General features: G+C 41.6%; 1 protein-coding gene across 6 annotated transcripts in view; it reads left to right on the top strand.

Annotated features, from left to right (window-relative positions):
- Positions 1-26,274, top strand: part of KIF16B (kinesin family member 16B) — a 302,297-nt gene that overhangs the window by 195,935 nt on the left and 80,088 nt on the right. For 2 of the 6 annotated variants that reach the window (XM_019017553.4, XM_019017552.3), the window contains 4 exons: positions 1,394-1,546; positions 4,042-4,138; positions 5,145-5,195; positions 19,315-19,437. In XM_019017553.4, coding sequence (XP_018873098.2) covers positions 1,394-1,546; positions 4,042-4,138; positions 5,145-5,195; positions 19,315-19,437 — 424 coding nt within the window. Of the gene's footprint in view, positions 1-1,393; positions 1,547-4,041; positions 4,139-5,144; positions 5,196-6,512; positions 8,940-19,314; positions 19,438-26,274 lie in introns of those variants that run through there. The other 4 variants (XM_055373559.2, XM_055373557.2, XM_055373555.2 and 1 more) reach the window with 3 other exon arrangements.

The raw sequence follows: 26,274 nt of genomic DNA, 5'->3' as shown, positions 1-26,274 counted from the left end.
TGGCCCTGTGCTGAAGGACAGTTCTCAACAACCCCAGCAGGAGTTTTCTTAACTGTAAACATTGCTAATTGCCTGCCTACATCCAGCTCTTTTTTTTTTTTTTTTTTTTGTGGCCATTGATGATACCCTATTAATATTGCTCCCCAATTATTTGGCCACCACCAGGCCTCTGACATCATTTTTTTTTTTTTTTTTTTTGCTTATGTCTTGTCTTTTGAAAATACTGTGTGTTCCACAAATTGATGCTCTAGAAGTACTTGCTAATCAATAGACCCAGAAAGGGCTGAGTTAAACTGGGCACAGCCTCGTGTGGGTCCCATGAGTGCTTACCCTCATGACCCTGTGATCCATTTCTGAAAGTTCAGAACTTGGCTTTCATGTTCAAGATAGAGCAGTCAAATTGCTGCTGGTGACACCAGAGGGTTGACAGCATCATGGTATGTTGGCATCTGAAGCCAGAATCTCTGATTTTTAGAGCTGAAGGAATTGAGGGAGATTAGTTGACGCTCTCATTTGATCCATGAAGAAATTGAGACCCGTGTTTAAATAACTTCCCCAAGTTCACACAGTGAGTGGACTGCAGTCTCCTGCTTCCTGGGGCCAAACTCACTGGCAAGGTTGGCCCTCTGGCCTGATGGGGCTGGATTCAAGTATGCCTGGGCCGGTGGGAGAATGACTTTACACACATTTGACCTCATATAGATGTATCACTTATCACTGGAGGTAAATTTTATGGTTTATTTTAGTTTCTCATGGAACTCAACCTACTTTTCTAGGCCTGTCTTTTCTGCTTCCGCTTCCCATGCCCTCTGCCTTAGCCCAAAGTGGATGCCTGGTTTTCATGGCCTTGCCCCATTGCTTATATTGCTTTCTGCACTTAGATAATCTTCTGCCGTCATCTCCAAATGACAACATTCCCACTGGCCTCTGGAGACTCAACTTAGAACTGCCATGGCTATGAAATTTCTCCTAGATTGGTGGTTTTTAAAACTCTTTAAAACATAGATCTTTTTCATCAAACGTAAGTGTTTACCAGAACCCTGCTGTGTAGTCCACAACCAACTCTTTTTGAAGCAGGAGTTAGAGGCCTCAGAATCCTATACACCTACCTCTAGGACTTGCTTGGAGCACAGTAGAGAGATCTTTGCTCTTGGTAGTCAAAATTACTCTACCTTCTGGATGCCTGCAGTGCTCGTCCTGGACCCTTCTTGTGGCCCATGGCACTTTATGTCTTGTCTTATGGGCATGTGGCACCTTTTCTACTAGAAGGTAAAGTTCTTTGCACACAGAGGACAGATCTTGTTCCCCCATGCTATCTAAAGCAATGTCTCACACAGTAAGGATGCTTGGGAAATACTATTAATGAATGAATATGTGGCTCCTATCTGTGTAGGTTGAAATATGAAATCCAGCAGCTGAAACAGAAGATTTATGAGGTCGATGGTGTTCAGAAAGGTCATCATGGGACCCTGGAGGGGAAGGTGGCTTCTTCCAGCTTGCCAGTCAGTGCTGAAAAATCACACCTGGTTCCCCTCATGGATGCCAGGTACTGGACATGAAAGTGATTCCAGGCTTCTCATTTGATGTGACTCAAGGACTCATTGTTTCTCTGTTGAACTACTTTGTATCTGGAGGGCTCTATTAAGGGCAACAAGTAATACACGTGCTTGAGATGTGCTCTGCCTTCATCTGCCATTGGCCTGCCAGTGGTAGGGTAAGGGGTCATTTCAAGAAAATCAAGGACTTGAGATCTGGCTAGCCAGACCCAAGGAATCTTGTTGCAGGTACCGTTGTCCCTTGATATCTGCAGAGGATTGGTTTCAGGACGGCTCTTTGATACAAAATCCACACATCCTCAAGTCCACCTGTTAGCCCTCTGGAACCTGCGGTTGGAAAAAGTTGCCCTCCATGTATTTTCAATCTGTGTATAGTTGTGGATGTGGAACCACTAATAGGGAGGTCCAGCTGTATTTATTGGAAAAAATTGACATATAAGTGGACATGTGCTGTTCAAACCTGTGTTGTTCAAGGGTCAAGTGTGATTTGAGTGAGAGGGTGGAATGAAAAGTTGCAGGGAAAGCAGCTCATCCAGCACAAAGTGAGGCAAGGCCAGGTTGACAAAAACAAAGACCTAGAATTAACTGTACCAAGAAGAAGGACCTTGTGTTGACAGTTAATTTATGTGTCATGGATTACAAATAGATGAAGTTTGTTATAAAAACTACTAGTATATTCAGAATGATTGTGAGTATAATAAATCTATATCTGATGTTACTTTAGTTAAGTGATTTTCAACTTAGGTGGCATTGTGTATTGCTCTGTGGCTTAGAGCCCTTAGAAAAACCAGCTTAATTATTCTTTGCCTGTAAGAAAACAATGATTACCCTTCTTCACTCCATTTAAACATGGGAGCATTTGAAATTGGGCAGTCTTGAACCCTAGATATTAGGAGATATATATTTGGATATCAAAATGTACTCAGAATGGCATGAGCCTCATATCCCACAGGGTTAGTTTCAAATTTAAGTGAATATCAGGGGTGATAAATAGTAAATGGCCTTCACTCATGTTCAGTAGCACACAATTTTGTTTTCAATATTGAAAGAGAAACATTGTGCTTTATTTGAGCTCTTTTACCTAAAATTTTAATCTCTTTGCCTAGCGTTTTAGAAAATCTTTTCTCTGTGGTCAGTAGTATAGAAATGATTGCAGGATTATGCATGTGTTTATGCAGATTTACTTATTTATTTAGTGAATGTGATAACATATAAACATGGAAACCACTTAATTTAAAATAATCCATCTGGCCGGGCATGGTGGCTTACGCCTATAATCCCAGCACCTCGAGAGTCCGAGCCAGGCAGATCACCTGAGGTCAGGAGTTCGAGACCAGCCTGACCAACATAGTGAAATCCTGTCTCTACTAAAAATATGAAAATTAGCTGGGTGTGGTGGCGGGTGCCTGTAATCCCAGCTACCTGGGAGGCTGAGGCAGGAGACTCACTTGAACCCAGGAGGCGGAGGTTGCAGTGAGCCGAGATCATACCACAGCCCTCCAGGCTGAGAGACAAGAGCGAGACTCTGTCTCAAAAATAATAATAATCCATCTAATCAGTACCTGTAGAATTGGAGGAGGGGAGTCTAGAACAGAATGACTTCCATTTGGGCAGTCTCTGCCACTAGAAAGATTTTCGATGAAGATAAAATTCTCTAGTCTCTCTGTTTCCTCCAGGTGGAATGACCTAAAAACATTGAGGTGGAATGACCAGAGATTAGACCAAAATCCACTGAGGTGGTCAGGGCTGATAGTTTTGCTTCATACAACTTCACCTACATTTTATGAGATATCAGATAATAAGTTGACACTGCTTCAAAAGTCAGTGGTGTTTGGCTTCATCTCTGTCTTGGGCCTGTCCTAGGCATTTTGGAAGGTAGAGACCTTTACGATGTGGTCTTGCTGGCCAGGTACAGAGAACCCATTTGGAGAGATGAGACAGACCGGGAATACAAGTATGCAAGACGCTGTTCAATCTGAATGAGGAAGATTTGTAGAGAGCATGTCCATTTCTTGTTTATTATTTTTTTCTTTTTTGGTAATCCTCATACATGACCTTGAGATGTGAGAAATAACTATCATCTGTATTATCCTTTTCTGTATGAGGAACCCAAGGCTCTGAATGAAATATTCTGTCTTGGCATCAGATTAGAGACCGCAGAGCCTTCTGAAGCCAGTGACTGATTTTCTTCCATCCTGCAGCGGGCATTCCACTAAGGACGTGGATGGGATCACTTAGTCTCCTTTCCATTCCCAATATTCTATTACTTGTTCAGTTCTACCTCATTTGGGCAAAACCCAGATAGTGAACATGTAGCACCAGATTTCTTGAAAAAAATAAAAGTGTTGAAGTTCTCAAGTTGTTGTTAGGTTTGGTATTTAGAAGGAGATTGCTCCCTGTTGTGAAGGGCATAGTAAAGAGAGGATCTCAGAATGTCCTGTGTGGTTAGAAGTGTCAGATCTACTCCATCTCCATTGCGTTACAGGATCAATGCTTACATTGAAGAAGAAGTCCAAAGACGCCTTCAGGATTTGCATTGTGTGATTAGTGAAGGCTGCAGTACATCTGCAGACACGATGAAGGTAAGCTGAAGGAGCCAAGTAACACGAAGTAACACGTTCATTCATCTTTCTTTTTTCCTTTTTTTTTGAGACTGAGTCTTGTTCTGTCACCCAGGCTGGAGTGCAATGGCACCCACTGCAACCTCCACCTCCCAGTTCAAACAGCTCTCGTGCCTCAGCCTCCCGAGTAGCTGGGACTATAGGCGCCTGCCACCACACCTGGCTAATTTTTGTATTTTTAGTAGAAACAGGGTTTCTACCACCATGTTAGCCAGGCTGGTCTCAAACTCCTGACCTCAAGTGATCTGCCCATCTCGGCTTCCCAAAGTGCTGGGATTACAGGTGTGAGCCACTGCACTCAGCCCATTTGTCTTTCAAGATGACCTTGAAGATAAGTTTTTGGTGGTAGTGGTGGGGTCTTTTGTTTTCCAGTGAGAAAATTCAGATGTGGAATGTTCTAGAAAAAAATATTAAATATTGCTAGGGCAGAGTGTAACAGTTTATAAATAGTATTAATTCAGTAATTCAGGAGTAACTTTATAATTTTGTAATTGTGACAACTTTTAAGTGATTATAAAGTCTAAAGTACTTTTTAATTCTACATGCAACATTCTTCTGTTTTCTTCCAAAATACTTCCAATTTCCATAGTTATTTATTTTGTAAATTATCCAAAATATAAATAGAATTTTGACTTTTAGAAGATACATATTTGTGACAAGTCTATACTGAAATAAAGACAATGCATTTCTATCTTGCAAATTAAGAAATGCCCTAAGGAGATCTTGTTTTTAATATTATTCTTAGAATTTTAAGATTAGGAGTAAGTGTTTCAGTTCTCTGATGGCAGATGAATCAATAGAGTCATGTTTATCTTGGGGATGTAAATTATATAGAAGGGTTGTCATTGTTGAATGACAAGTATGTTTATTTAGATTTCCATTCCCATAAATACTTGTAATCGAATCAGTCCCCCGCCCCATGAACTTGCTATAATTTAATATAGAGGGCTTTTTATTTTCTTTTCAGGATAATGAGAAACTTCACAATGGCACCATTCAACGTAAACTAAAATATGAGGTAGGTAATGATTTTTCAGATTGATAGGGTCGCCTTAAATTATGGCATGCTCATGTGATTACATTTTCTTAATGTCTAGTTGCATAATTAGAATTTTGAGGTCCCGGCAAGATTAATGGCTAATAGGGAAGGCAAGCTATTATATGGACTTAAAATTAAACGGAATCCTGTAGTTTGAAACTGCTTTGACTTTATTTGAATGGCAAGTAGCTGTGGTGGAGCTTTGCCCAGTTTTTCATTTGTAATAGTATATTTTCCCTTGGTCTGCATTTAAAAGGCAGAATTATATAATCAGAATCAGATATGGGGTTTGGAAATGAAACTCAGTACTCCTCCTGTCCATTTTATAGACTGTGAGTTGGCAGTAGTACAAAGGAAATACTCTTGATTGATTAACTTGTTTCTCTGGTGGATTGTCAAACCAAGGTTTATTTGGGCATGCAATTTGTAAGGTTTCACTGGTATTTTCCTCCACTGAGAGGCATGTCCCTCCCATATATTCCTAAATTTAAAAAAATCAACCCCCAAAAAATAGTAGGTGATGGAAATTTTCCAGATGGTGTCCATACATTACTGAACAGACAGCAAGAGGTGGATGTTCACAGAGGCTGAGCTGACTTTGGCCGCAGCCACACCCTCCTGCCAGTCATCCAGTAATGATGTGATCTTCCCCTGGATAGCCATTTCCCTCCTCTGCAGAGCAAGACACTGGCTTTCATTTCTTTGTGTCCACAGTACCTGGCACATAGCAGGTGCACAGTAGTCCTTCCATGGTGATGACTTGTAGATAAGAGTAATGATAATTACTATTAATGTTCATGGGAACATTTGATTCCCATGAAACAAACCAAAAGGAGAGAGAAATGTAACCTGGGTTAGGACACTTGGGCATTTCTTTTGGCCTTGCCATCTGATTTTCATTAAGTTTGCCTTGATTGCATTTTGGACATATGATCATGCACTTATTTTCATAACTAAATTTGACCTTCTAAACATTGAATCAGAGGGCTTGGAATTTATTGTAGGGAAAATGAAATATTAGATCAAGACGTGGGTACTGTGGATCAATCCCATACAAAGTATTTCTATCAAAATTCTCAGTGATTTATAATATATATAATATGGAAAATTGATGTTCTATGTATGAATCAGATAATCGATTCTTTAATCATGTATCAATACAAATGGCTTAGGCTTTTTATTTAACCTCTGAATTAATCTACCCAATGAAACCAATGACAAGAATCATCATGTGCAAAAGAATCACAGAAAGAGATACCACATCCCCATTTCAACTTTTTTTGACACCTTGAACAGAAAAGGCAGTTTTGCCCAGCATGGTATCTTGACCCGCTTCTGCCCAGAGATGCCACTGACACTTCCAGCCTCATTAGAGAGGAGAGGAGGGAGGTGGATCAGAAAGACCACTGGGATCATCCCATGCTGTGGAGCGTCTCAGGCCCTAAAACAACTTCCTCAGAATCACAAGAGAGAACTCACCAGCAGAGGGATCAGTCCTCAGTACCTGAGGTGTTCCAGGACAGTGAAAACAAATATTGTCATCCTGAGCATGCTGGCCATTTTCAACCAAAATGTTTTAATCTACCTAAAATCTCTTTTCTTAACGAAAGTAACACCGATGATGCAGAAGATTTTCAGAGTCAGTCAGAAAATTTCAGTGAGCTGATGACTCATAAAGATAAACACGGCTTGAGAGTCAAGTCCAGTTGGACTTTGCTGCAACATACGTCCCAAGAAGTGTCTATAAATAGTGGAGGCAAGCAGGCCAGGCAAGGCAAGGTGCTCTGCTTGGTTCTGTCTGAAGGCATTTCCCATGAGGAGAGAGCATCCTGCAGTGCCCCGCAGAGCGTACTGGCCTCTGAGTTTTATAGTGAGCAGCAAGGTGAGGAAGAGTTGGATGCTAAAAAAATGAGCTCATCGGAGTCACTGGTAAATATCAGAACAGAAGGAAACAATGGACTGGGATATTTTTACCACAAGTTCTCAGACCTTTATAAAGATACCAGCAGTCACCTGCTTCAGGCTGGCACAAAGGTGATCAGCCAAGCCAGGCTTGTGGGGAATCTGTGTGCCCCGAGGGGGCTCCCCTCACAGGTAACAACATTCGTCAGAAGCCTGCCATTTCTGAAGCACTTAGCCCCACACATGCCCTTGAAGATTGACATGCAGTCAACAGAATCTCATTCTCCGGAAGCTCGGGTTGGCAGCGGCGAGAGCGAAGCTGCAGGGAGCCTGAGGCCAGCAGAGGGTGCGGCGCCTTACCGGGCCTCTGTCTTTGCAGCTACAGGTTTACCAGTTTCCTCACCAAGCTCAGTTTTTCGCCTTGAATATGAAGATGCTAGAAAGAGCTCTGCATTTAAGCAGAGCCTTGTGCAATTCCCGGACCAAATGCTGAAACTGCAAGAGTGCCCTTTAAAAGACCTTCTTAGGCATGTGACTTGTTCTCTACCAGAACCTTTGGGCAACATGAAGGAAGTCAGAGGTATTTACTGGCTTGCTGTTGCTGCCTGCACAGCACCTGACCCTCAACCAGCGTGTTTGCTCCTGCTTCAGTCAACTTTATATGCTTTGGTCCTGTCAGATAATCTCCTCGGCTCAATGAGCATTTTTCATGCTCTACCTCTCTCTGGTCTACAGGAGATTCAAATTGGCTTTGGTGGACAGAGTATTCGATTCCTGAGCTCTGCAGAGGGTCTTCTGCTCACTGTGTTCAGTTACAACAAATACCTCTCTCAACAGCTGTGTCGTGACCTCCTGTGTGTCCTGATGCCAGAGCCTGTTGCCGCTGCCTGCGCTAATCATCCCTTGCTCCAGCAAGATCTGGTTCAGCTTTCTCTTGATTGGAAAACAGAAATCCCTGATTTAGTTTTGCCAAATGGAGTTCAGGTGTCATCCAAATTCCAGACTACCTTGGTTGACATGATTTACTTTCTTCATGGAAATATGGAAGTCAATGTCCCTTCCCTGGCCGAAGTTCAGTTACTGCTCTACACAACAGTGAAAGTCATGGGTGAGTCTGGCCATGACCAGTGCCAGTCACTAGTCCTTCTGAACACCCACATTGCACTGGTGAAAGAAGACTGTGTTTTTTATCCACGCACTCGATCTCGAAACATACCTCCTCCGGGTGCACAATTTGATGTGATCAAATGCCATGCTTTAAGTGAATTCAGGTGTGTTGTTGTTCCAGAAAAGAAAAATGTGTCAACAGTAGAACTAGTCTTCTTACAGAAACTCAAACCTTCAGTGGGTTCCAGAAATAGTCCACCTGAGCACCTTCAGGAAGCCCCAGATGTCCAGTTGTTCACCACCCCATTGTATCTTCAAGGCAGTCAGAATGTCACACCTGAGGTCTGGAAACTTACTTTCAATTCTCAAGATGAGGCTCTTTGGCTAATCTCACATTTGACAAGACTCTAAGGAGGAGACTTTTAAAGATGCACTACATGTTTTTTGAGATCATTAATAAAATAAGCATTGTGAAAACAGTCAAGGCAATATGAATATCTCCGTGTAGCTAATTGAATTGGAACTGGAAAAATGCAGACCTCTAAAATTGAAAATGTAAATATTTTAAATGTCTACAATAAAATAAAAACAGCTAATAGCAGAGCCCCAATAAAATATCTTTATCACCACCTTGCTTCATTTTCTTGAAACTCAGGCTTGTAAATTTGTGCCTGCTTCATTATTTGTGAGGTGATTAAAGCATTTCTGATTGTTTGTCTTCATGTCGATTTATAGTGTGGTGGCTTGGAATCTGTCTGTGCCTACTGGATTCCAGCAGGCTAATTTGTGCTGCCTGAAAAAGTGCCCAGTCTAGCAGTGACCTTCATTGACATCCTTGGTTTCCGCTGTGATTAGGATAGTTACGTAGCAGAGCACATTAGTGATGCATCAAGCTTCCTGTGAGGATCCAGGGATTGAACGTGTCCTCCCATCACCATGGTATGCGGAATCGAGACAGTGATGCATGCCCTGCAGTGTCTTCTTCCTCACTTAATTGCCTTTACCTTCCTCCTTTCATACTTCTTGATGATTCCCTTTTAACCCTTGCGATTTCAGCTCCTCACTTGGTGTATTTGTGGCTATTCCACCTAACCCGTATCCCTCACCACCACCATATTCCAGTTCTTTCTCAGAACTTTTGTCTCTCTATCCTGTAAGTCTCTTTATCTCAGAGTCTCACTTTCTCTCGTGGCTTCTTTCTGCTGTCTTGTCGACTATATAGTCCCCTTAGAGGTACCTTCCTCTGGCATCTCACCCAGCCACCACTTATAACCTTTGATCGAGGTCTCCTACTGGCCCCAGCTGGTCAGTTTGCTGGCCTCCCTTCTCAGGCGAGTTCCCTGCTGCATCTGCCCAGAGTGGAGCTTCTCTCTCCATGAAGCTCCACCCAGTAGTCAGCTGCCTCCTCCTAGGTAAGAGGCTGCAAACTGTGCTCTTCAGGGTCTCTAGCTCCTCTGATCAACCCTTTCCTCTCTGTCCCCCTCTGTCCAAAAATCCTATCAGGTTACATATTTTGTATTTGTTTTTAATTTCACTTGACCCTAGGTGCTCCGCCACTGTTCTCCCCTCTCAGGTGTGTGTTCTCCTAAATCTAGAGTTCTCAGAAGGAAGGAGACGTGCTTCTGTCTTGCTCAGCCCACCCTCCGTCCACTCTCAGCCAAACCATCTTTAGCCCACAGTAGCTCTCAGTGGACGTTGGATGCAGCTGAGTGAGTCAGTGATTCTCGTGGCATGGAAGGGGCATTTTCTATTCTGGTCAAATCTTTGGATAAGTGCAACATAAATGTTGTAGTGCCTTCTTCATTTCTGTTCCTAATCAATGACGGAGATGGTGTCAAAGCTTAACACACACAGAATTTTACCATCTTCCTTTGGCCAGGAACTGCTCATCTCCCTCTTTCCCCTGACGGAGGAAATGACAAGCTACCCACACTGGGTCTACATTCCCACCTATTTTCCTCTACCTAGTGTTGCAGACATGAACAGGAAAAGACAGGGAATTGGAGAATGTGTTACGATCCACAGACTGGTGGCTGCAGCCATGTGTGCTTCTGACCAGTGGAGGTTTTTTGAGGCAATTGGATTCTAATGTTTTTCATTTCCGAAGCAACCCCTACCCCCACACATAAATACCTTATTACCTTATACCTAAAGGCTTTTAACTCTTTGATGAGGACATCATTAAAAATAGTCACTAATTTGTCATTATCTTGGTTGGTAGGTCATCTTCCCTCATGAACAAACACTCCTAAAATGTACCATGATAGTTTTCTAATATCTTAATAATATTTCTCCTAATTTATTTTTATTTTTTTAACTTTTTAAAACTAATATATTTTGCATTCCTTTTTTCAAGTTGTTCCATCCAGTATTTTCTCATATTTTCTTGATAAGAAAAAGAGTTATACTGCAATAGTCTTGTCCAAGTTAAAAAAGAAAGAAAGAAAAACAATTAATGATTATGAAGGGCAGAGGGAATAGATTTTAAGATGCCAGCAGAGGGATGCCATGGTCAGGAAGAATGGAGTGATAAATAAACAGTACATAATTTTAACAGAGTGTTAAATATTAGACAGATGTGCTTATTCGCACAGGTACAGAAGCATAATTCCACCATGTTGTAAATCATGGCCTTTAGGATTTCTCAGAGATGGAACATGGAGCAGATATGAGCATCGTATAAAAATCATATCACTCATTATAACTTCTGCAGTCTGCTTTATGATCTAAGAAGGCCACAATGAGGATCATGTTCAGATTGTACCACATAATAGAAGCAGCTTGCAGCATTCAGATTCAGCATGTCACTTCTCTCACCTAAGCATACTTTGTACCTTGAGATAAAATATAGTTCCTGGGTGTGAGAGTTTGATTTACTCTCTGTGAAGTAAGTATTAAGGTTGTCGTGATGCCTGTGGAAGCCAGTGGAGTATTGTTGGTGCCATTATCCACTGTGACTTCAATCCTAGCAGCTCCCTCTGCTGTGGCTTCAATCCTAGGAGCTCCCTCTGCTCGTTTCTTCAGGAGTTCTAAGCCTACAGCACCCCTAGAGTGGAGCAACTATGAGAGTCTGAGTATTCAGCCTGCTATAACGACATCTCGGCTGTAATGAGTTTCTGAATCAGAAAAAAATAGACGCATACATTCTTGGTTATGTGGCATTCTGCATTGTTATAATATAGGCATAAACATTTATATTGTGGGACTTCTTAATACATTCTAGACAATAGCTCTTTGAATACTTTTGAAATAGTGATTTCATCTGAATTTGATTAAAATCCATTTTGTGCACAGCTGCCTGTTTTACAGACTTGTGGTTGGCAGGATGAATTTATTTAGTCTTTGTTGAAAAACATTTCAAAACAGTGTGTCTCCCTGTTCTCATTACTTTAAAAATGTGCATGCATCCCTTTGGAAGAGAGTACTTAAGCCTTCCAGCAATAGTAATTACAGTAATTTTTGCTTACATTCTCTTTCCCAGATGATTTAAAGCTTTGTATGATAAATAGATTAGAGCCACTTTTATTAATGCTCCTTTGATGATCAACCTGGCTTATTGGATAGACCAGTTTCTAATGAGGTCATTTTGTTAATTTAGTTACACAATTTCCAGTATGTAGCTTACACAACTCTGCCTCATTCCTTAGAATATCTACTGTGACAGATGTTATATCAGTCTGCAATTGCCAAATAACAAACAACCCCCCCAAATTTCAGTGGCACATTAAAAAAAGTTTTTATTTTATTCTGCTGCTTTGCAAGTAGATTGGAGTGGCTGTGCTGTAGGCTGCAGGTCTTCTGTTGCTCAACGAGGGTCGGTCTGCTCCACACATACCATTTTGGGATCTATTCAGAAGGGGCAGTAGCCATCGTGGTGATGACAGAAACACAGAAGGGCAGTCCTGCAAGCCTTTGCCTGTGTCTGCTAACATCTCATTGGCCAACACAAGTCACATGACCAAGCCCCAAATCAAGGGGCAAGGAAGTACCCTCCATCCATCAAGAGGCCATGGTGAGACTCAGGATATGTACTACTACTATAGGGAGAGAAGAATTGGGACCGGCAATTAATTTTCCATGGATGTATTATGTCAAGGTTCCCAAAGCTCTATTAAAGATAAGACTCAGATAAAACTTGTAGGACTTCTCCCTAATGGAAACATTAAGGTACCGGGAAGAGTATGCCCTAGGACCTTTTAAGTTACATATTCAATTTGAGTACCTCCATGGATGGGCTGATTGCCTTCTACCTCTGAAGCAGTTTTTTCATTGGGAACTGCTCTTACTGTTACACTATTCTTTCCATAATCTCCCTTATTGTGATCTCCATCTGCGGAGTCTGTTCATCCGTGGCACCCTCTGTTGCAGAATAAAACAAGTGTATTTTGTAATCTGCATTATACACAACCCTTCAGAGAAGACACTTCTCATATATCTGCCTCCTCTGATTTTTCTCCTTTACCTCCAACACCCTTCCGTCTCTCCGCTGTTTCTTAAACAGTACATTTTTCAAACCATCACCATCAAATCTCTTGTTAAGGATGCACTGTTGTAGTATGCTAATGCCTTCTTTATGAGGGATGGAATTGAATAAACTAGTTGATGAGAAGGAAAGAGATTCTATTATAAGTCACTCCTCCTGCCTTTTACTATCTGGTTAAAATCTTTTGTTGCTGAAGGTGCAGTGGGTTATAGGGGTGACAGCAATCCCAGTCACTGTTTATATTGTGGTTTACAATGTAGGACTTCTTGCTCATATTTTGTTCCTTTTGATATTTATGGTGATCCTACTGGAATGTAGGAATTCACGTGGAACTCCATTTCAGATTTGGAAATTTAGACTCAGAAAGGATTACTAGGTTGAGAATTGGGACTTAAATCTAGACTTTTCTACTCTAGAAGATATATATTTGTCCACAGTGCCAAAGCCATTTCATAGTCACTGTTATTCTTGACATTGGTAAAATTTTTTATTGATTTTTTATAGGAATGACTATGCTAGAAATATATATTTCCAAGTATTGCTAAGTTGATTCTTAACTGACCTGTAAATTTGTTTTCTTGGAATTTTAGACATTAATAATTCTGTCTGTATGAGTTGTTGTTTTCAAGGATTGCCTTGCAAGTTTCTTTTCAATTCCTTTTATTTCCTTGCATGGATCTTACTTCTCTTTGCGCTCTGCTTTTTTAGCTCCGTAAAAGAAAGCTTAGACACAATCATAGCGTGAATTTGATGCACGTAAGTTTGTATGTTTACTTTTGCTTCTTTGGCTGGAAGTGCATCCCTGCCTTTTATTTTCTCCTGGGCCTTAGCATTCAGCACGGTTTGACCCAAAGCCAGGGCTCAGCAAAAAATCAGTGAGTGAACATCAGTGGTACTTTTCATGATTAATCAATGACATTGTACAATTATAATAGAAGGGAGAATATCCGCTTTTCCCTGAGGGTCCTAACCTGTCTGCATTCATGCTTAATAGTGAGAGCCACTTAGCAGTTGTTGCGACATTATCAGTCAGGTATAATAGACCCCATATTTAATCTTTTTAAAATCAGCCGTTAATTGATACATTGTTCAAAGATGATGACCACTTAATACAATGATCTTTGGTGATCTAGAGAAAAATAGTGACACTTTTAATAGTTTCAAGTTGAAACATTCATCCAATATTCAGTATTTCCAAACCTTGAAACAATGTTGGTCAGCTCAGATCTATGTAGAAGAAATAATTGATTCTGGTGAGAATCATGGATTGGAAATGTCAACTAAACCTTTTGGAGTTATCCAAAGGCCGCTAAACTTAAGATATTCTACAAGTACCAATGTCCAACAGTTTGCCATCTTCTGGGTAACTTATCCCTCAGGATATATATCAAAACTTGTATTTGTTTCCTGATGTGAGTCTTCCAGACTCACTTTAGAAATGAGATAAGGTTAGCACTGTTTCTCCACACCAGGCTATTGTTAAGTCCCATCCTTCACAGGGATGGACAGGATGTATCTGTAGCATATATGGCCACGTCTTGGCAAAATTCAATTCAGATGTATTTGCCAAGCGTTCGAAGATAGTGTAGTGTTAATTAAGACAAGATCCCCTCATAGCAAAGGCAGGCTTCTCTACTGGAAATGGATAGGAACCTGTCTGGTTATTTACCATATACATCATTTGTGCTTGTTCCTGCATGTTATCTTTGTTCCCTGTTTCTTACAACCTGGCTGATGTTTGAGGCTGTAACAAATCTTCATCGTCTCTTTCCCCAAATCTTCATCGTCTCTTTCCCCAAATCTCCATTTTCAAATTGTTGGGGCATAATAGGTACTTGAGACACAATAGCTCTAATTAGAACTATCAGTATAGTATGTGTAGTTGAAAAAAGGAAGGGTTAGAAATATGTGCTATGGTTGGAACAGGGACAGGAGAATTTGTAATTTTGTTAAATCTAATAAAAAGCCAGGTTTGCCTGTATTTCAGAAGCAAAGCTTGGCTACGGGCTCCTGGAGATTAGATGGCAGTCCTTAGGCCAGACCTTGTCATGATGTGTATACTGAATTTGACCGTCTGGTACATAATTAGAATGTTTAGGGACAACTGTTAATGACTCCCTGAGGACCTGGACCGTTTCATGTTCTCTGAGAGCCCGCAGTGGTCTGAGTGGATGTTAGTGCCGCTTCCTGTTCATTTCCTCAATTTGTTCCTTTTGAAGGAAATAGCCTGAGTAGTAAAAGAAGACTTTGAACTGAATATTTACAATGTACCTTATGTTCTGCCTATTTCTTTCAGCTAAGGACTGGACTACAGTGTTTCACCAAGAATGGAAAAATAGCGTATTTGTTGACACAGAGCATTATTTCATTAAAAGCTTTCAGAAAAAATATGCTTTGTATTTAACTTTTAAAGATACTTCTTATGTACAGATATGTAATTCAAGTTACCAATTATCTACTTTTTCTTGACTTTTTATTTCTAAATAGGATCACTCCATGGCACATTTAAAATTGCTTATACTATTTCTGTACTCATCCACGCCAGTTCTGCTTGCAGAGAGGTGTTCCGCACACCTCCTACTACAATGCCATCAACTCTCCCTTCAGAGTCTAAGAATCTTTTTTGCCACATATAGGGAAACTGTGATGGATTCCAAAATAAATAATGCCATCGAAATATAAAAGCTCCCATAAATAATGGGATATAATGGGATACAGCAAACATTTGCATGTCTAGTATAAACCTCAAGATACTCAAAATATAGCCACTTTAAAATCAAAAATAAATTTAAGAGACATTTATGTTAACTTTACTTCCTGTCCAGTATAAACATAGTTTAGGAGAATGTCAAGAATTTTTTACACTGTACCCCGAGAATTCCACATTTCTCATGAAATTGACCTCATAAAATAATGTTTACAAATCACACCACAGTGATGATTTGATGGGAACACATTTTGATTTTTAAATTTATTTATGCATTTGCTCAAATCCCTACCTTATATTTTAGTTATTCATTTCTGTAGCTGTTCATTTCTGTACACTCATTAATATGTAGTTCATATGAAATCAGTAAGATTGAAGTAAACTGTAGCCAGGGATGATAGTGGGGACTCTGGCAGTATTTCTCGTCCCCAGTATGATATGTAATGAAGAGAGAAATATCTTTCTTCTCTGCAAAGGATCCTGTTATGCTTCACTGTCTGGTCCTGTTTGGGACAGTAGCTCTTATATCCAGCCAAGGGCCGTGTATTGGTCCAGGCAGTTGCTAGTGTGTCAAAGGCTGCCCTAGATTGAGGTAGGCTACATAATATTATAAGATCTACCCATTCTCAAATACCTGGTCCTTACTCAATTCACTTGCCCAGTGAAATTGTCAAAGGCAGGGTTTTTTTTTTTTTTTTTTTTGTAAAGAATCTATGATCCTGAGCCTCAAGCAGCTTTCCTTTTATTAGGGATTGGTTTTACCCTGGTACATTCTTAGAAATGGAGAACTCTGCAGTTGTATTAGTCTGTTCTTGCCTTGCTATAAATACCCAAGACTGGGTAATTTACAAGAAAAGAGGTTTAATTGGCTCATGGTTCTGCAGGCTGTGTAGAAAGTATAGCACTGGCTTCTTATTCTGGGGAAGCCTCAGGAAGATTACAATCATGGTGGAAGGTGAAGGGGAAGCAGGTGTCTCACACAGTGGGAGCAGGAGCAAGAGAAAGAGTGTGAGGGAGGTGCCACATGCTTTCAAATGACCAGATCTGGTGAGAACTCACTCATTATCGCAAAGACTGCACCAAGCCATAAGGGATCCACCCGTGTGACCCAAACACCTCCCACGGGGCCTACCTCCAACACCAAGATTATTACAACTCCTCATGAGATTTGGATGGGGACAAATATCCAAACCGTATCACCAGTCGTAAAATACCCAGACCGTCAGTTACAGTCTTACCTCATTTTAAAAACTGACTTATGAAAAGAGAAAGTTAAGGTCGCAAATCTACCTTTAGAATATAATCCATCTAGAGTAGAAACATCAGAAGTTTGTTCCAAACATGTGCAGTTGAGAAAAACTAAAGGTCTTAGAAATTACAAATACTTTGTAAAAGTTATATTGTATTCCCAAGGCCTGACCCTCTGTGTGGCACATAAGGTGGTACCCAGTAAAATAGCAATGTTTCATTATGTATCTTAGGGGTGCCTAAAAGAAAAGGCATTTAGAAAGTCAAAGGTAAGTCTCCATTGCTTAGCTGACAGAACATGCCTAGGCAATTTTGACCATAGTTCTTCCTCAGTAAAATTCCTGACATTTGGATGACAAGATACATATTCATAGTTGTTCTCACTCCATTCCCCCATCACAACTTTCTAATCCTGCTGTGATTACTAGTTCACTTGTAAGAGTCTGCCTCAGACCTTAAGTCCCACAGGGTGGGGCACCATTGTGTTCATAGTTGGGTCCCTCCCATGTAGTTGGAATCTAATAAATACCATGCCCATTACCATAGGGGAACTGAGGTGAAGAGAGGGCAAGAGACTTACTCCAAGACCAAGTCCCAGAACTAGGATTGGATTCCACATCTTATCCTTCCTTCTGAGTCTTGAAGTGAACATCTCCTGGAATCCCATGTCCATTTTCTGTGACTAGGTCAGGGAAGCAGATAAAGTTAGAGTGTGTTATGCTTGTGGATACTGTCGTCCACACTTTTTTGAGAAACCGATCATTCACGTGATCCTAAAAGGTTCAAGTATGTAAATGGAGGTATCCCTAGGCAAAACTGAAAAACATGAAGTTTGCCTTTCAGATCATCTCCCTCACAGGTGTATGTGTGACTGCCATGTGCCTCAAGTGACAGAAGCCCATATAATTTTTTTTTTCCTTTGAGATGGAGTCTCGCTCTGTCGCCCAGGCTGGAGTGCAGTGGCGTGATCTCAGCTCACTGCAACCTCTGCCTCCCGGGTTCAAGTGATTCTCCTGCCTCAGCCTCCCAAGTAGCTGGGACTACAGGCGCATGCCACCACTCCCGACTACTTTTTTGTATTTTTAGTTCAGACAGGCCTGCACCATGTTAGCCAGGATGGTCTTGATCTCCTGACCTCTTGATCAACCTGCCTTGGCCTCCCAGAGTGCTGGGATTACAGGCGTGAGCCACTGCGCCCAGCCTCTTGATGGTTTTTGATATCAGGGACAGCTAAATCGGTGTACCATTAATGATAAACAATTAATTCTTCTTGCTTTGGGTGACTAGCCATGCAGAGAAAAATTAAGATCCTATAACAGGCTTCGGAAACTTCATGCCAAAATGCACACACAGCTAGATTAAAAGCAGCAATCTGAAACAAATTATATGTCCTTGTGTCCTCTGGAAGTCCAAGCTTTCATGCACACAGCTAAGTTGACACTCTCAAGTTACACCTGGCTGAGAACCCTTTCTGTCTGGGAGAAAGGGAGCTTATTGCCCCCTGTTTTCTTTATAGTCACATAAGTGGGTTCCATTGCATAACCATGGAATTCTCAGCATCTTAAAACCTATGTATGTGTGAAGTGTTCATTAGCTCAATGTATCTCAGATGGATGTAATTATTGTACAATTTCATGATTGCAGTCTAGAGTAGTGTGATGAAAGTGGGCTCTAGATTGGCCTGAGTTTAAATCTTGACTCTACCCCATACCTCCATCAAGTGAGCTCAACCCTCAGTCTTGGGCCTCTCATCTGATAAATAGGGTTAATAATGGTTAATACCTCGTAGGGGGGATTGTGAAGATTAATTGAGCCAATTCATGTAAACTGGTTAATGTAGTCCTTGGCATATAATGAGTATCCAATAAATGCTAACTATAATTATGATTCTAATTATTTTGTTATTGCTATTACTTCAAAGACATGTTTTCTAAAGCCCCCAGCTTAATGCAAACAATAAGGATTGTTCAGAGATTTCTTCCGATTCACACTTAAGAGAACTTCATTTGGAAGATTTATTTTTTTCATAATGCCTCTTCCTCAGACCCCACTAGTCCCCCACTGCCCAGGCCATAAATATTTGTCAGAGCCAAGTTGAGTAATCAAATGGGGCCTAAAGAAAATACTTGAGATTTGTTTTAATTGTGGTTTAAAGAGCTTTCCACACTACACTGGCTTATAAAAATGCCTAAAAGTTAAAAATGAAGTAAATTTGAATAAAATCTCTAGCTTTTGCAGCTTTATAAGTATAGCTGTCTGATAGTGTGTGAAGAAAAAAGTTTGTCAGATGGTCAAGACTTTTCAGAAGGCAATCTGGTTTACACTGATTTTTTTAAGAAGTCAGGATAATATAATTTGTCCCTGTTTTTACTTGTTCTTATAAATTGGAAGGAACTTCAAAGCCAAACACTTCATAGTGCTTTTGCCCTAACTCCTTGGAACGGTATACCTAAAATAATGGTCTTTTTGTTATGAGAGAGGCTTAGCTTTTCTCTTTCAAAGGAAACCATCATTTTTCTAAATAAACCCTACTGGTTTGATGCTCTTTTCTCTACTTGAAACACATTTTCTCCCTCCTACCCGAGCAGGATATTTGCAGTGGAGTGATTCTGGTTTCTCTTTGTTCTCCCTGTCTGACATGCCTTTGATAGCGGATGGTTTCTCGCTCTTTGGGCGCAAATCCAGATGACCTGAAGGACCCAATTAAAATTAGTATCCCACGCTACGTCCTCTGCGGGCAAGGAAAGGATGCACACTTCGAGTTTGAGGTCAAGGTGAGTGTCTTCTTGACTCTTCTGGAGAATGGAGGTTGGAGACTATGCAGTGCTTTATCTGTCTTTATTTTTTCAAAAGGGGGATGAAGCTGCATGTGAATATCCTGTTTGTAAAATATTTGGTCTTGCCCTTCTTTAAACCAGTCTGTAAAACTCTTGACTGTAACACATGGAAGGAAGTTACCTCATAGAAGGTGTTGGTAAGGCAGACAGAAATGGAATTCCTATCACCCATACCCTACGGGTAGGGTGACCAACCATCCAGGTTGCCCAAGACTTTCCTAACGTCTGCCCTTAAAGTTTCACACCTTGGGAGACCCCACAGTCCTGAGCAAACCAGGACAGTTGGTCACCCTCCCCATGGGCTTAGTCTTAATTTTTCTCATCTATAAAAATGAGACTAATAATATTTATGTCACAGGAATATCAGTGCATATAAAGTGCGCATCTTGTGGCTGGTATAAACAGTGAATTGTAGCTATTGCTGCTATTACTACTGCTATTTTCATTGTTGTTTCTATTATGAATTAGGAAGCCCTCCTCATTTGTTTCAGGTGTTTCTTGATTTATACAACTTTTCAGGAAGAAATGTGCCTGTTTCCTTACGTCATGGTTTTCTAAATAATGACTTCATCTTTTTGCTAATTTGCTTTCATTGACTCATAACACTTTATTAAATAATGTTGCTGGCCACCTTCCTCTTCTCAAGAAAATAATGATAAATCACACTTCTTTTTTTTCAAGGATCAGCAAGGGTATTGATGTAATGAAGTCCACAAGGATCACCAGTGTATGCATGCATAAGGGTGTTCTTGGAGGCTGTAGGTGGTTTTGTTCAGATCAACACCAGACCATGAATCTGGACACTGAGTTCTATAGACTGTGACCCCGCTGCAATTTGCTGAGCAGCCATAAGTCATCTGAGCCTCAGTTTCCCCATTGATACAATGAGGAAATTGGAAAGTACCAGTGGTCTCCAGATTTTATTTTATCTGTGAAACTCCTTTGTTCAAGAATATCTTATGTGGAAGGACACCGTAAAAGGCAGGGAAGCCTAGAGCTGCTGGGCACACACGGAGTGGGGAGGGAGGAAGGAGCCTAAAGCCAGCCGTCTCCACTGCCTGTCCCCACCCCTGATGCATCTCAGGGCAGCCCTGGGCTCTGAGGTATCCCTCTTTTCAGATGTCACATTCTTTCAACCTTCCTGAGGAAATAATGTAAATAACTTCTTTTCTAGCTAACCAGACTTTTAGGATTTTATTTCTATATACTAAGTTTTCCGTTAGAAAAGAAAAAAAAAACAGGGCATCAGTTTATATATTTGAGGTTTTCATTGAGAAAACATGATGCCTGTGTGTTGTTGCTGTTACTCTTTTTTTTTTTGAGATGGAGTCTCACTCTGTTGCCCAGGCTGGAGTGCAGTGGCGCGATCTCAGCTCACTGCAACCTCCGCCTCCCGGGTTCAAGAGATTCTCCTACCTCAGCTTCCCGAGTAGCTGGGATTACAGGAATGTGCCACCACGCCCAGCTGACTTTTTGTATTTTTAGTAGAGACAGGGTTGCACTGTGTTAGCCAGGATGGTCTCCACCTCCTGAGCTCGTGATACACCTGCCTTGGCCTCCTAAAGTGCTAGGATTACAGGCATGAGCCACCGCGCCCAGCCTTTGCTGTTATTCTTAACTTTGCTGATCCAATTATGTGGGTTCTTATTTAAATGTTACGCTATGTCCTTAATCCACTACTTCCCACTGCCCCTGACCTAATATCTATCTCCTGGTCAATTTCTTTTTCATTTGTTCTCAACCATTCTAAATTGTGTGTGTGTGTGTGTGTGTGTGTGTGTGTGTGTGTGTGTGTAGAATTCCATTTGTACATGTATGTGATTATACATGAATATAAAAACAATTTCGGAAGTTGTGTTTGCATCATGACCGTGTTTTTTAATTAGAGAATGAAGACTGGCTTCCATTAGTTCAGAATTAGAATTCCCCAGCACATAGAACTCAACAGCAGTGAAGTACATGCAATGATTTTAGTTGGTACACGGATTTATTTAACAGATAAATGTGTTAATAAAATATAACTGTTAAATCAATTTCATGTATAGAACTCAGATAAAAAGATATTTAATATTTTAAAAACTGCATTGATTTAAATAAAAATTACAAGCAAATAATAATCAGGTGGTGTGCAGATTTGGCCAAAATTGTGAAGATGCTACTGCCCATGCAAGTTAGAGAAACCAAATACAGAAAATTCTATGAGGCCTTATGGAATCTAGGCGATCACTTCAAGATACATAAAATCCAAATCCACAGAGCTCTGCTTTCTTTGCATTTCTCAAAGCAAGTTCTGAAGCGTGTCATTGTTCGATTCCTTTTTCTGCTCGTCCTTAGGTGCTATAATTATGAGCACCAGGAATGTGTTAGCACCAACTTGGAGAATGTCTAGTTCTCCGTTTAGGCAGGGCCTCCTGATACCTTGACAGGTAGGTGTGTGGAAGCCTTCCACCCCATATGGATACCTTGTCATGGGGTAGTATGAGAAACAGACATGATGTGAATATACAGGCCTTCCCCGGAGCAAAACAACAAAAACAGCCTCGCTCCAGGCAAAGAGGTAGCTGCTAAATAGCATCCCCTCCCCCCGCCCCCACAACCCTCATATCCTGCCATCTCCAGGCAACCTCAGCAGGTCACACAGCCTCGCTGTGCCTCACCTGTCAAATGGGAATCATAAACCCCACCCCATTGGGTTGATATGAGGAGTGGATGAGTTTGTATGTGTAAAGTGCTTGAAACAGTGCCTGCCACGTACTAAGTGTTGGATAGGTGTTTGTTATTAAAAAGAAATAAAAATAAAAATGGGATGAGTGAGATTTTACTGTGAGGTCCCCTTAATGACTTTTGATGTACAATTATGTTTTTATGAGAGTTTTGGATTTTGTTGGGATTTTTTTTCTTTTTGGTTGTTTGCTTGCCCTCAGCATTTGGAATTTAAAATTTAGATTGCTGACCTTTTCTCTCAGTCATTTGGACATTTCATGCGTAGGCCCTGTTTTCTAGAACAAATAGTCATGCTTATGGTAATATATGGTAATATTTTGGCCACTACTAAATTCTTCTCTTTGTGAACCAGTGGCTATTTAAGGAGGCTAAGGTAAAAAGTATTATTTTTAAAAGAGACTATTCTCTTCAGTTTTAAGCTTTTTTGAAGGGAGATTTAACATCAATGTACATACATAGATACATTATTACACTTTATAATTTAGAAAAATCTTTGCCGCTTCTCTTTTAAAAAATCAGTTTTTGTTTTTCGTTATCCCGCATGATGGTCCTGAGTACACAGTGAGATGCTGTGCCCTCTGTGACCAGCAGGGCAGGGTCTGACACCTCCTGGTATAAGACCCCTGTTTGCTGTATAGCTTGCTGGTGTCACTGCCAGCTTATTTAGGGTCCCAGCTGATTTGTGTGACCACACCAGGACCCACTTGGTGTTGAGGCCTGAGGGTCCCCGGGAGGGAGACAGCACACCAGGGGTGTAGCTGCCCGGGTTCTCCTTTGTCATCTTCCCCTCGCCCTCCTCACCCGCTCTGCTTCCTGCACTCTTCTGCCAACCTTTTTTTAGGTAGGACTCATTAGTCATTGAAATCATTGCTTCTTCCTGGCCATTTTCATTTTAATCCCCAGTGTGGGAGCTCCAATTTGGTCTGCCCATTGCCACGTGAAGTAGTCAGGAGCCTGTTAAGGGAATGTTCCAGGGAGGACACAGGGCGTGTGATTTCAAGGGAGGGCAGAAAGTCAACGGGGGTTCCCAGATGCTCATCTTCTGAACCCTGCTGGGCCATGAGGAGGTTTCCACCACTGTTCTTTAAAATGAGAATAATAGAGTTTTTCATTAAACCAAAATCTATTTAATTCAAAAGGACTGTCTTCTATACCTGCTTTATTTGGGGGGATTAAAAACAACTCTTTTATGAAATAACTGAAGATATATAAGTAGACAGGTTTTTGTTGTTTGATCTCATTTAGTTTTTTAAGATTAACTCTGTTGAGGCATAATTTATATGCAATGAAAGCACACATTTAAGTGTAGCTGGATGAGTGTTGACATATGTATACACCCGTGTAACTAGCCGGCTGGTCAGGATTTGGAACTTTGCAGGCCCTCCAGAAGTTTCTGGTGCCCGTTTGCAGTCAGTGCCCATGTTCCGGCACCAAGGCAAGCACTGATCTGCCCTCTGCACCTACAGATTAGTCGTGTCTGCTCTAGCACACCATGGAGAGGGGATCTGATGGCATTTATCTTCTGTATCTGGCTGCATTCATTTAATGTAATGTTTTGGAGATTTACCCATGTAGCTGAGTATAACAGTAATTTGTTTCTTTATATTAATAGCATCCCACTGTATGGATATGTCACAATTTGTGTATTCATTTCTTTCCTGTTGGTGTTTGTTTTAATATTCTTACCTGATGATACAAAAGGTTATCATTTTGGTATCACCCCTCTCCCCACTTTGTTTTACTCCTCCCAGGAGCCCCTGGGTCAGAGTATCAATTCCTGTTACCCTTGAAGCTGTACCTTCCTGCGGGTCCTAGTAGCACATCCGTCTGGGACTGTGTCTGCAGATGCATGTCCTGCTGACTGGTGGCAGAGATAGAGATGGGGTGGGGAAAGCTGAAGCAGTGCCAGTCTGGCTTCTCTCTGAGAACAGCACGTTCTAGGCTGAAAATTGCTGTGTGTCACCTGCTGGTCAGCAGAATGAAGCTGCAAAATTTGTGCCTGTGCTCAGCTGCACCTGCCACAAGTAATGCCATTAACCGGATGACAGCAGTCATCTTACAACCCCGCTTCGCATGCCTCTCAGTCACTGACACGTGGCATCAGTTACGCTGCGTTATGCTTGCCATTTTCAGTTAGTTAGGACCAGAGTGGGTAAAATTTAATTTTGAAATCACATTTCAGCATAGCACAAAACATAGGCCTGGGAAATTGATGGTTAAGACGAGCAGAGACTATCACACTCATGTCATAGAAATAAGCTGGTGTTTCCAACATTGTTTGAAATCCCTTGCATTTTAACTTACATGTCAACACGGTGACATAAAGAAATAAGCCAACACTGGTGTGTTTATTTTTTAATATTTTGTTTCCCGAGAGTTTCTATTCTTGTAAAATCTGGAAGTAATCAGCAGAAGAGTTTGTTATCTCATCTTTTTTCTGAGTGGTCATCTGCAGTAGTGCCCCCTGCCCTGTTCTCCATCCTGTCACCAGGGGTACTCTCTTCTTTCACAACCAAGGCCACAGCTCACAGTCGTGTTGCTTTCAGTCTGGTTATTTTCAGTCATTGTCTTGTTTGCTGATCTTCCCCTGTGGATACAAGCTCCCAGGGCCCTTGTCAGTCTTGTATGACACAGACCCCCCCAGTGCCCACCCCATGCCTGACTGGTACCAGTCACCCAGTGGATCACCCAGCAGTGTGATGCATGCTAGCCTGGCCACAGGTGCTCTCATTAGGCACAGCCTGTCTGGCGCTTCGGTGATGTCTGAGTGACCGTGTGCCCTTTGTAAACCTCCCCCCCACCCCCACCCAGCTCCTCATGCTCCATCCACACTGATGAAGTCAATCACTGATGAGCCATTCTGCCCCTTGCTCATCCTCGTGATGTGGCTGGTGGCTCTTAGTCATGCAGGGAGAGTGTGGGCGAGTCGAGCTTCTTGATTGTGTCCGAGTCCAAGCATGCCAAAGCCTCCCATCTTCCTTCCTCCCCACCTTCCCTCCCGCCTTCTCAGCACCACCCTCCAGCGCTCCAGCATACCCATGCCCTGGCTCTGGGCTGAGTTCAGCACCCGCAGGGTACATCTGTTTTGTCTTGGCTTCCCTTAACAGAGAGGTAGACCTGTATGCCCCCTGCCCACCCTCTGGACATTGTCCTGGCTGCCGGGCACTCTCCAGCCCCTTGCTCTTAGAAGCACGTGTCCCATTGTTATCTCCTCTAAGGAGGCTTCTGCATTCCGGCTACGCTCCCAGGTGCCTGCCTTTTCTCACATGGCTGCAGGGCATCAGCCCCATTGACCAGTATCACTTTTGTCCACTTAGAGACCCAAGAAATGCAGAACTACACACAGACAACTTAGGTCACACACACGATGTCCAGGACAAAAGCTTTCCTGATTTTAATCATCTGGTTTTGTTTAGGTGCCATAGTAACAGTCTCCTCTTGTCTCATTCTGCTCTGACTCCTGATCAGTGGCCTGAGAAGGAGGGAGAAGCAGAGAAAACATGAGTAATGAATGATAACGAGGATGTATAACCTCACGGAAGTGTTCCAGGGAAAACTTGTCGACCATCTGCTAATAATTATCAAGTACCCCAGTCAGTGGCAGCCATTCTCCTTTCCATTGTGTGAATTTAGGTCTGTGAGCTCCCCCTTCTAATTTCAGTCAGTCTGGCCCTAGACACTTAGGGCCAAGAGATCTCATCTGCTGGGTCCTCCCTGAACTTAAAAGACCCTGAAGTGAGACATGCTAAATTGCAAAACTGCAGGGCAGCAGTTCAAATTGGATCTTGTTTTTACAACTGAAGAACCACATGGCAGGCACCGTGGGGCCAGGGACTGACAAAGTCATGGAACAATATTAACCCGAGGCAGCAGGTGCAAACTGGTGGTGGAGGATATGGGGTTTTGTTGGCCTGAACAGATATTTTAAATTTTGCGTGAATTGTCAGTATTTAAAACTTGGGAGACCTGACATAGAAACCCAGATTTGCCAAGATCCTGTGAAAAGTCAGTAAAAGCAGGAACTGGGGCCAACATTCCTGCAAGGCAGCA

The sequence above is a fragment of the Gorilla gorilla genome, chromosome 21 (genome assembly GCF_029281585.2).
Source record: "Gorilla gorilla gorilla isolate KB3781 chromosome 21, NHGRI_mGorGor1-v2.1_pri, whole genome shotgun sequence".
Taxonomy (NCBI): Eukaryota; Metazoa; Chordata; class Mammalia; order Primates; family Hominidae; genus Gorilla; species Gorilla gorilla.
This window is presented reverse-complemented; position numbering and strand designations above follow the sequence as displayed.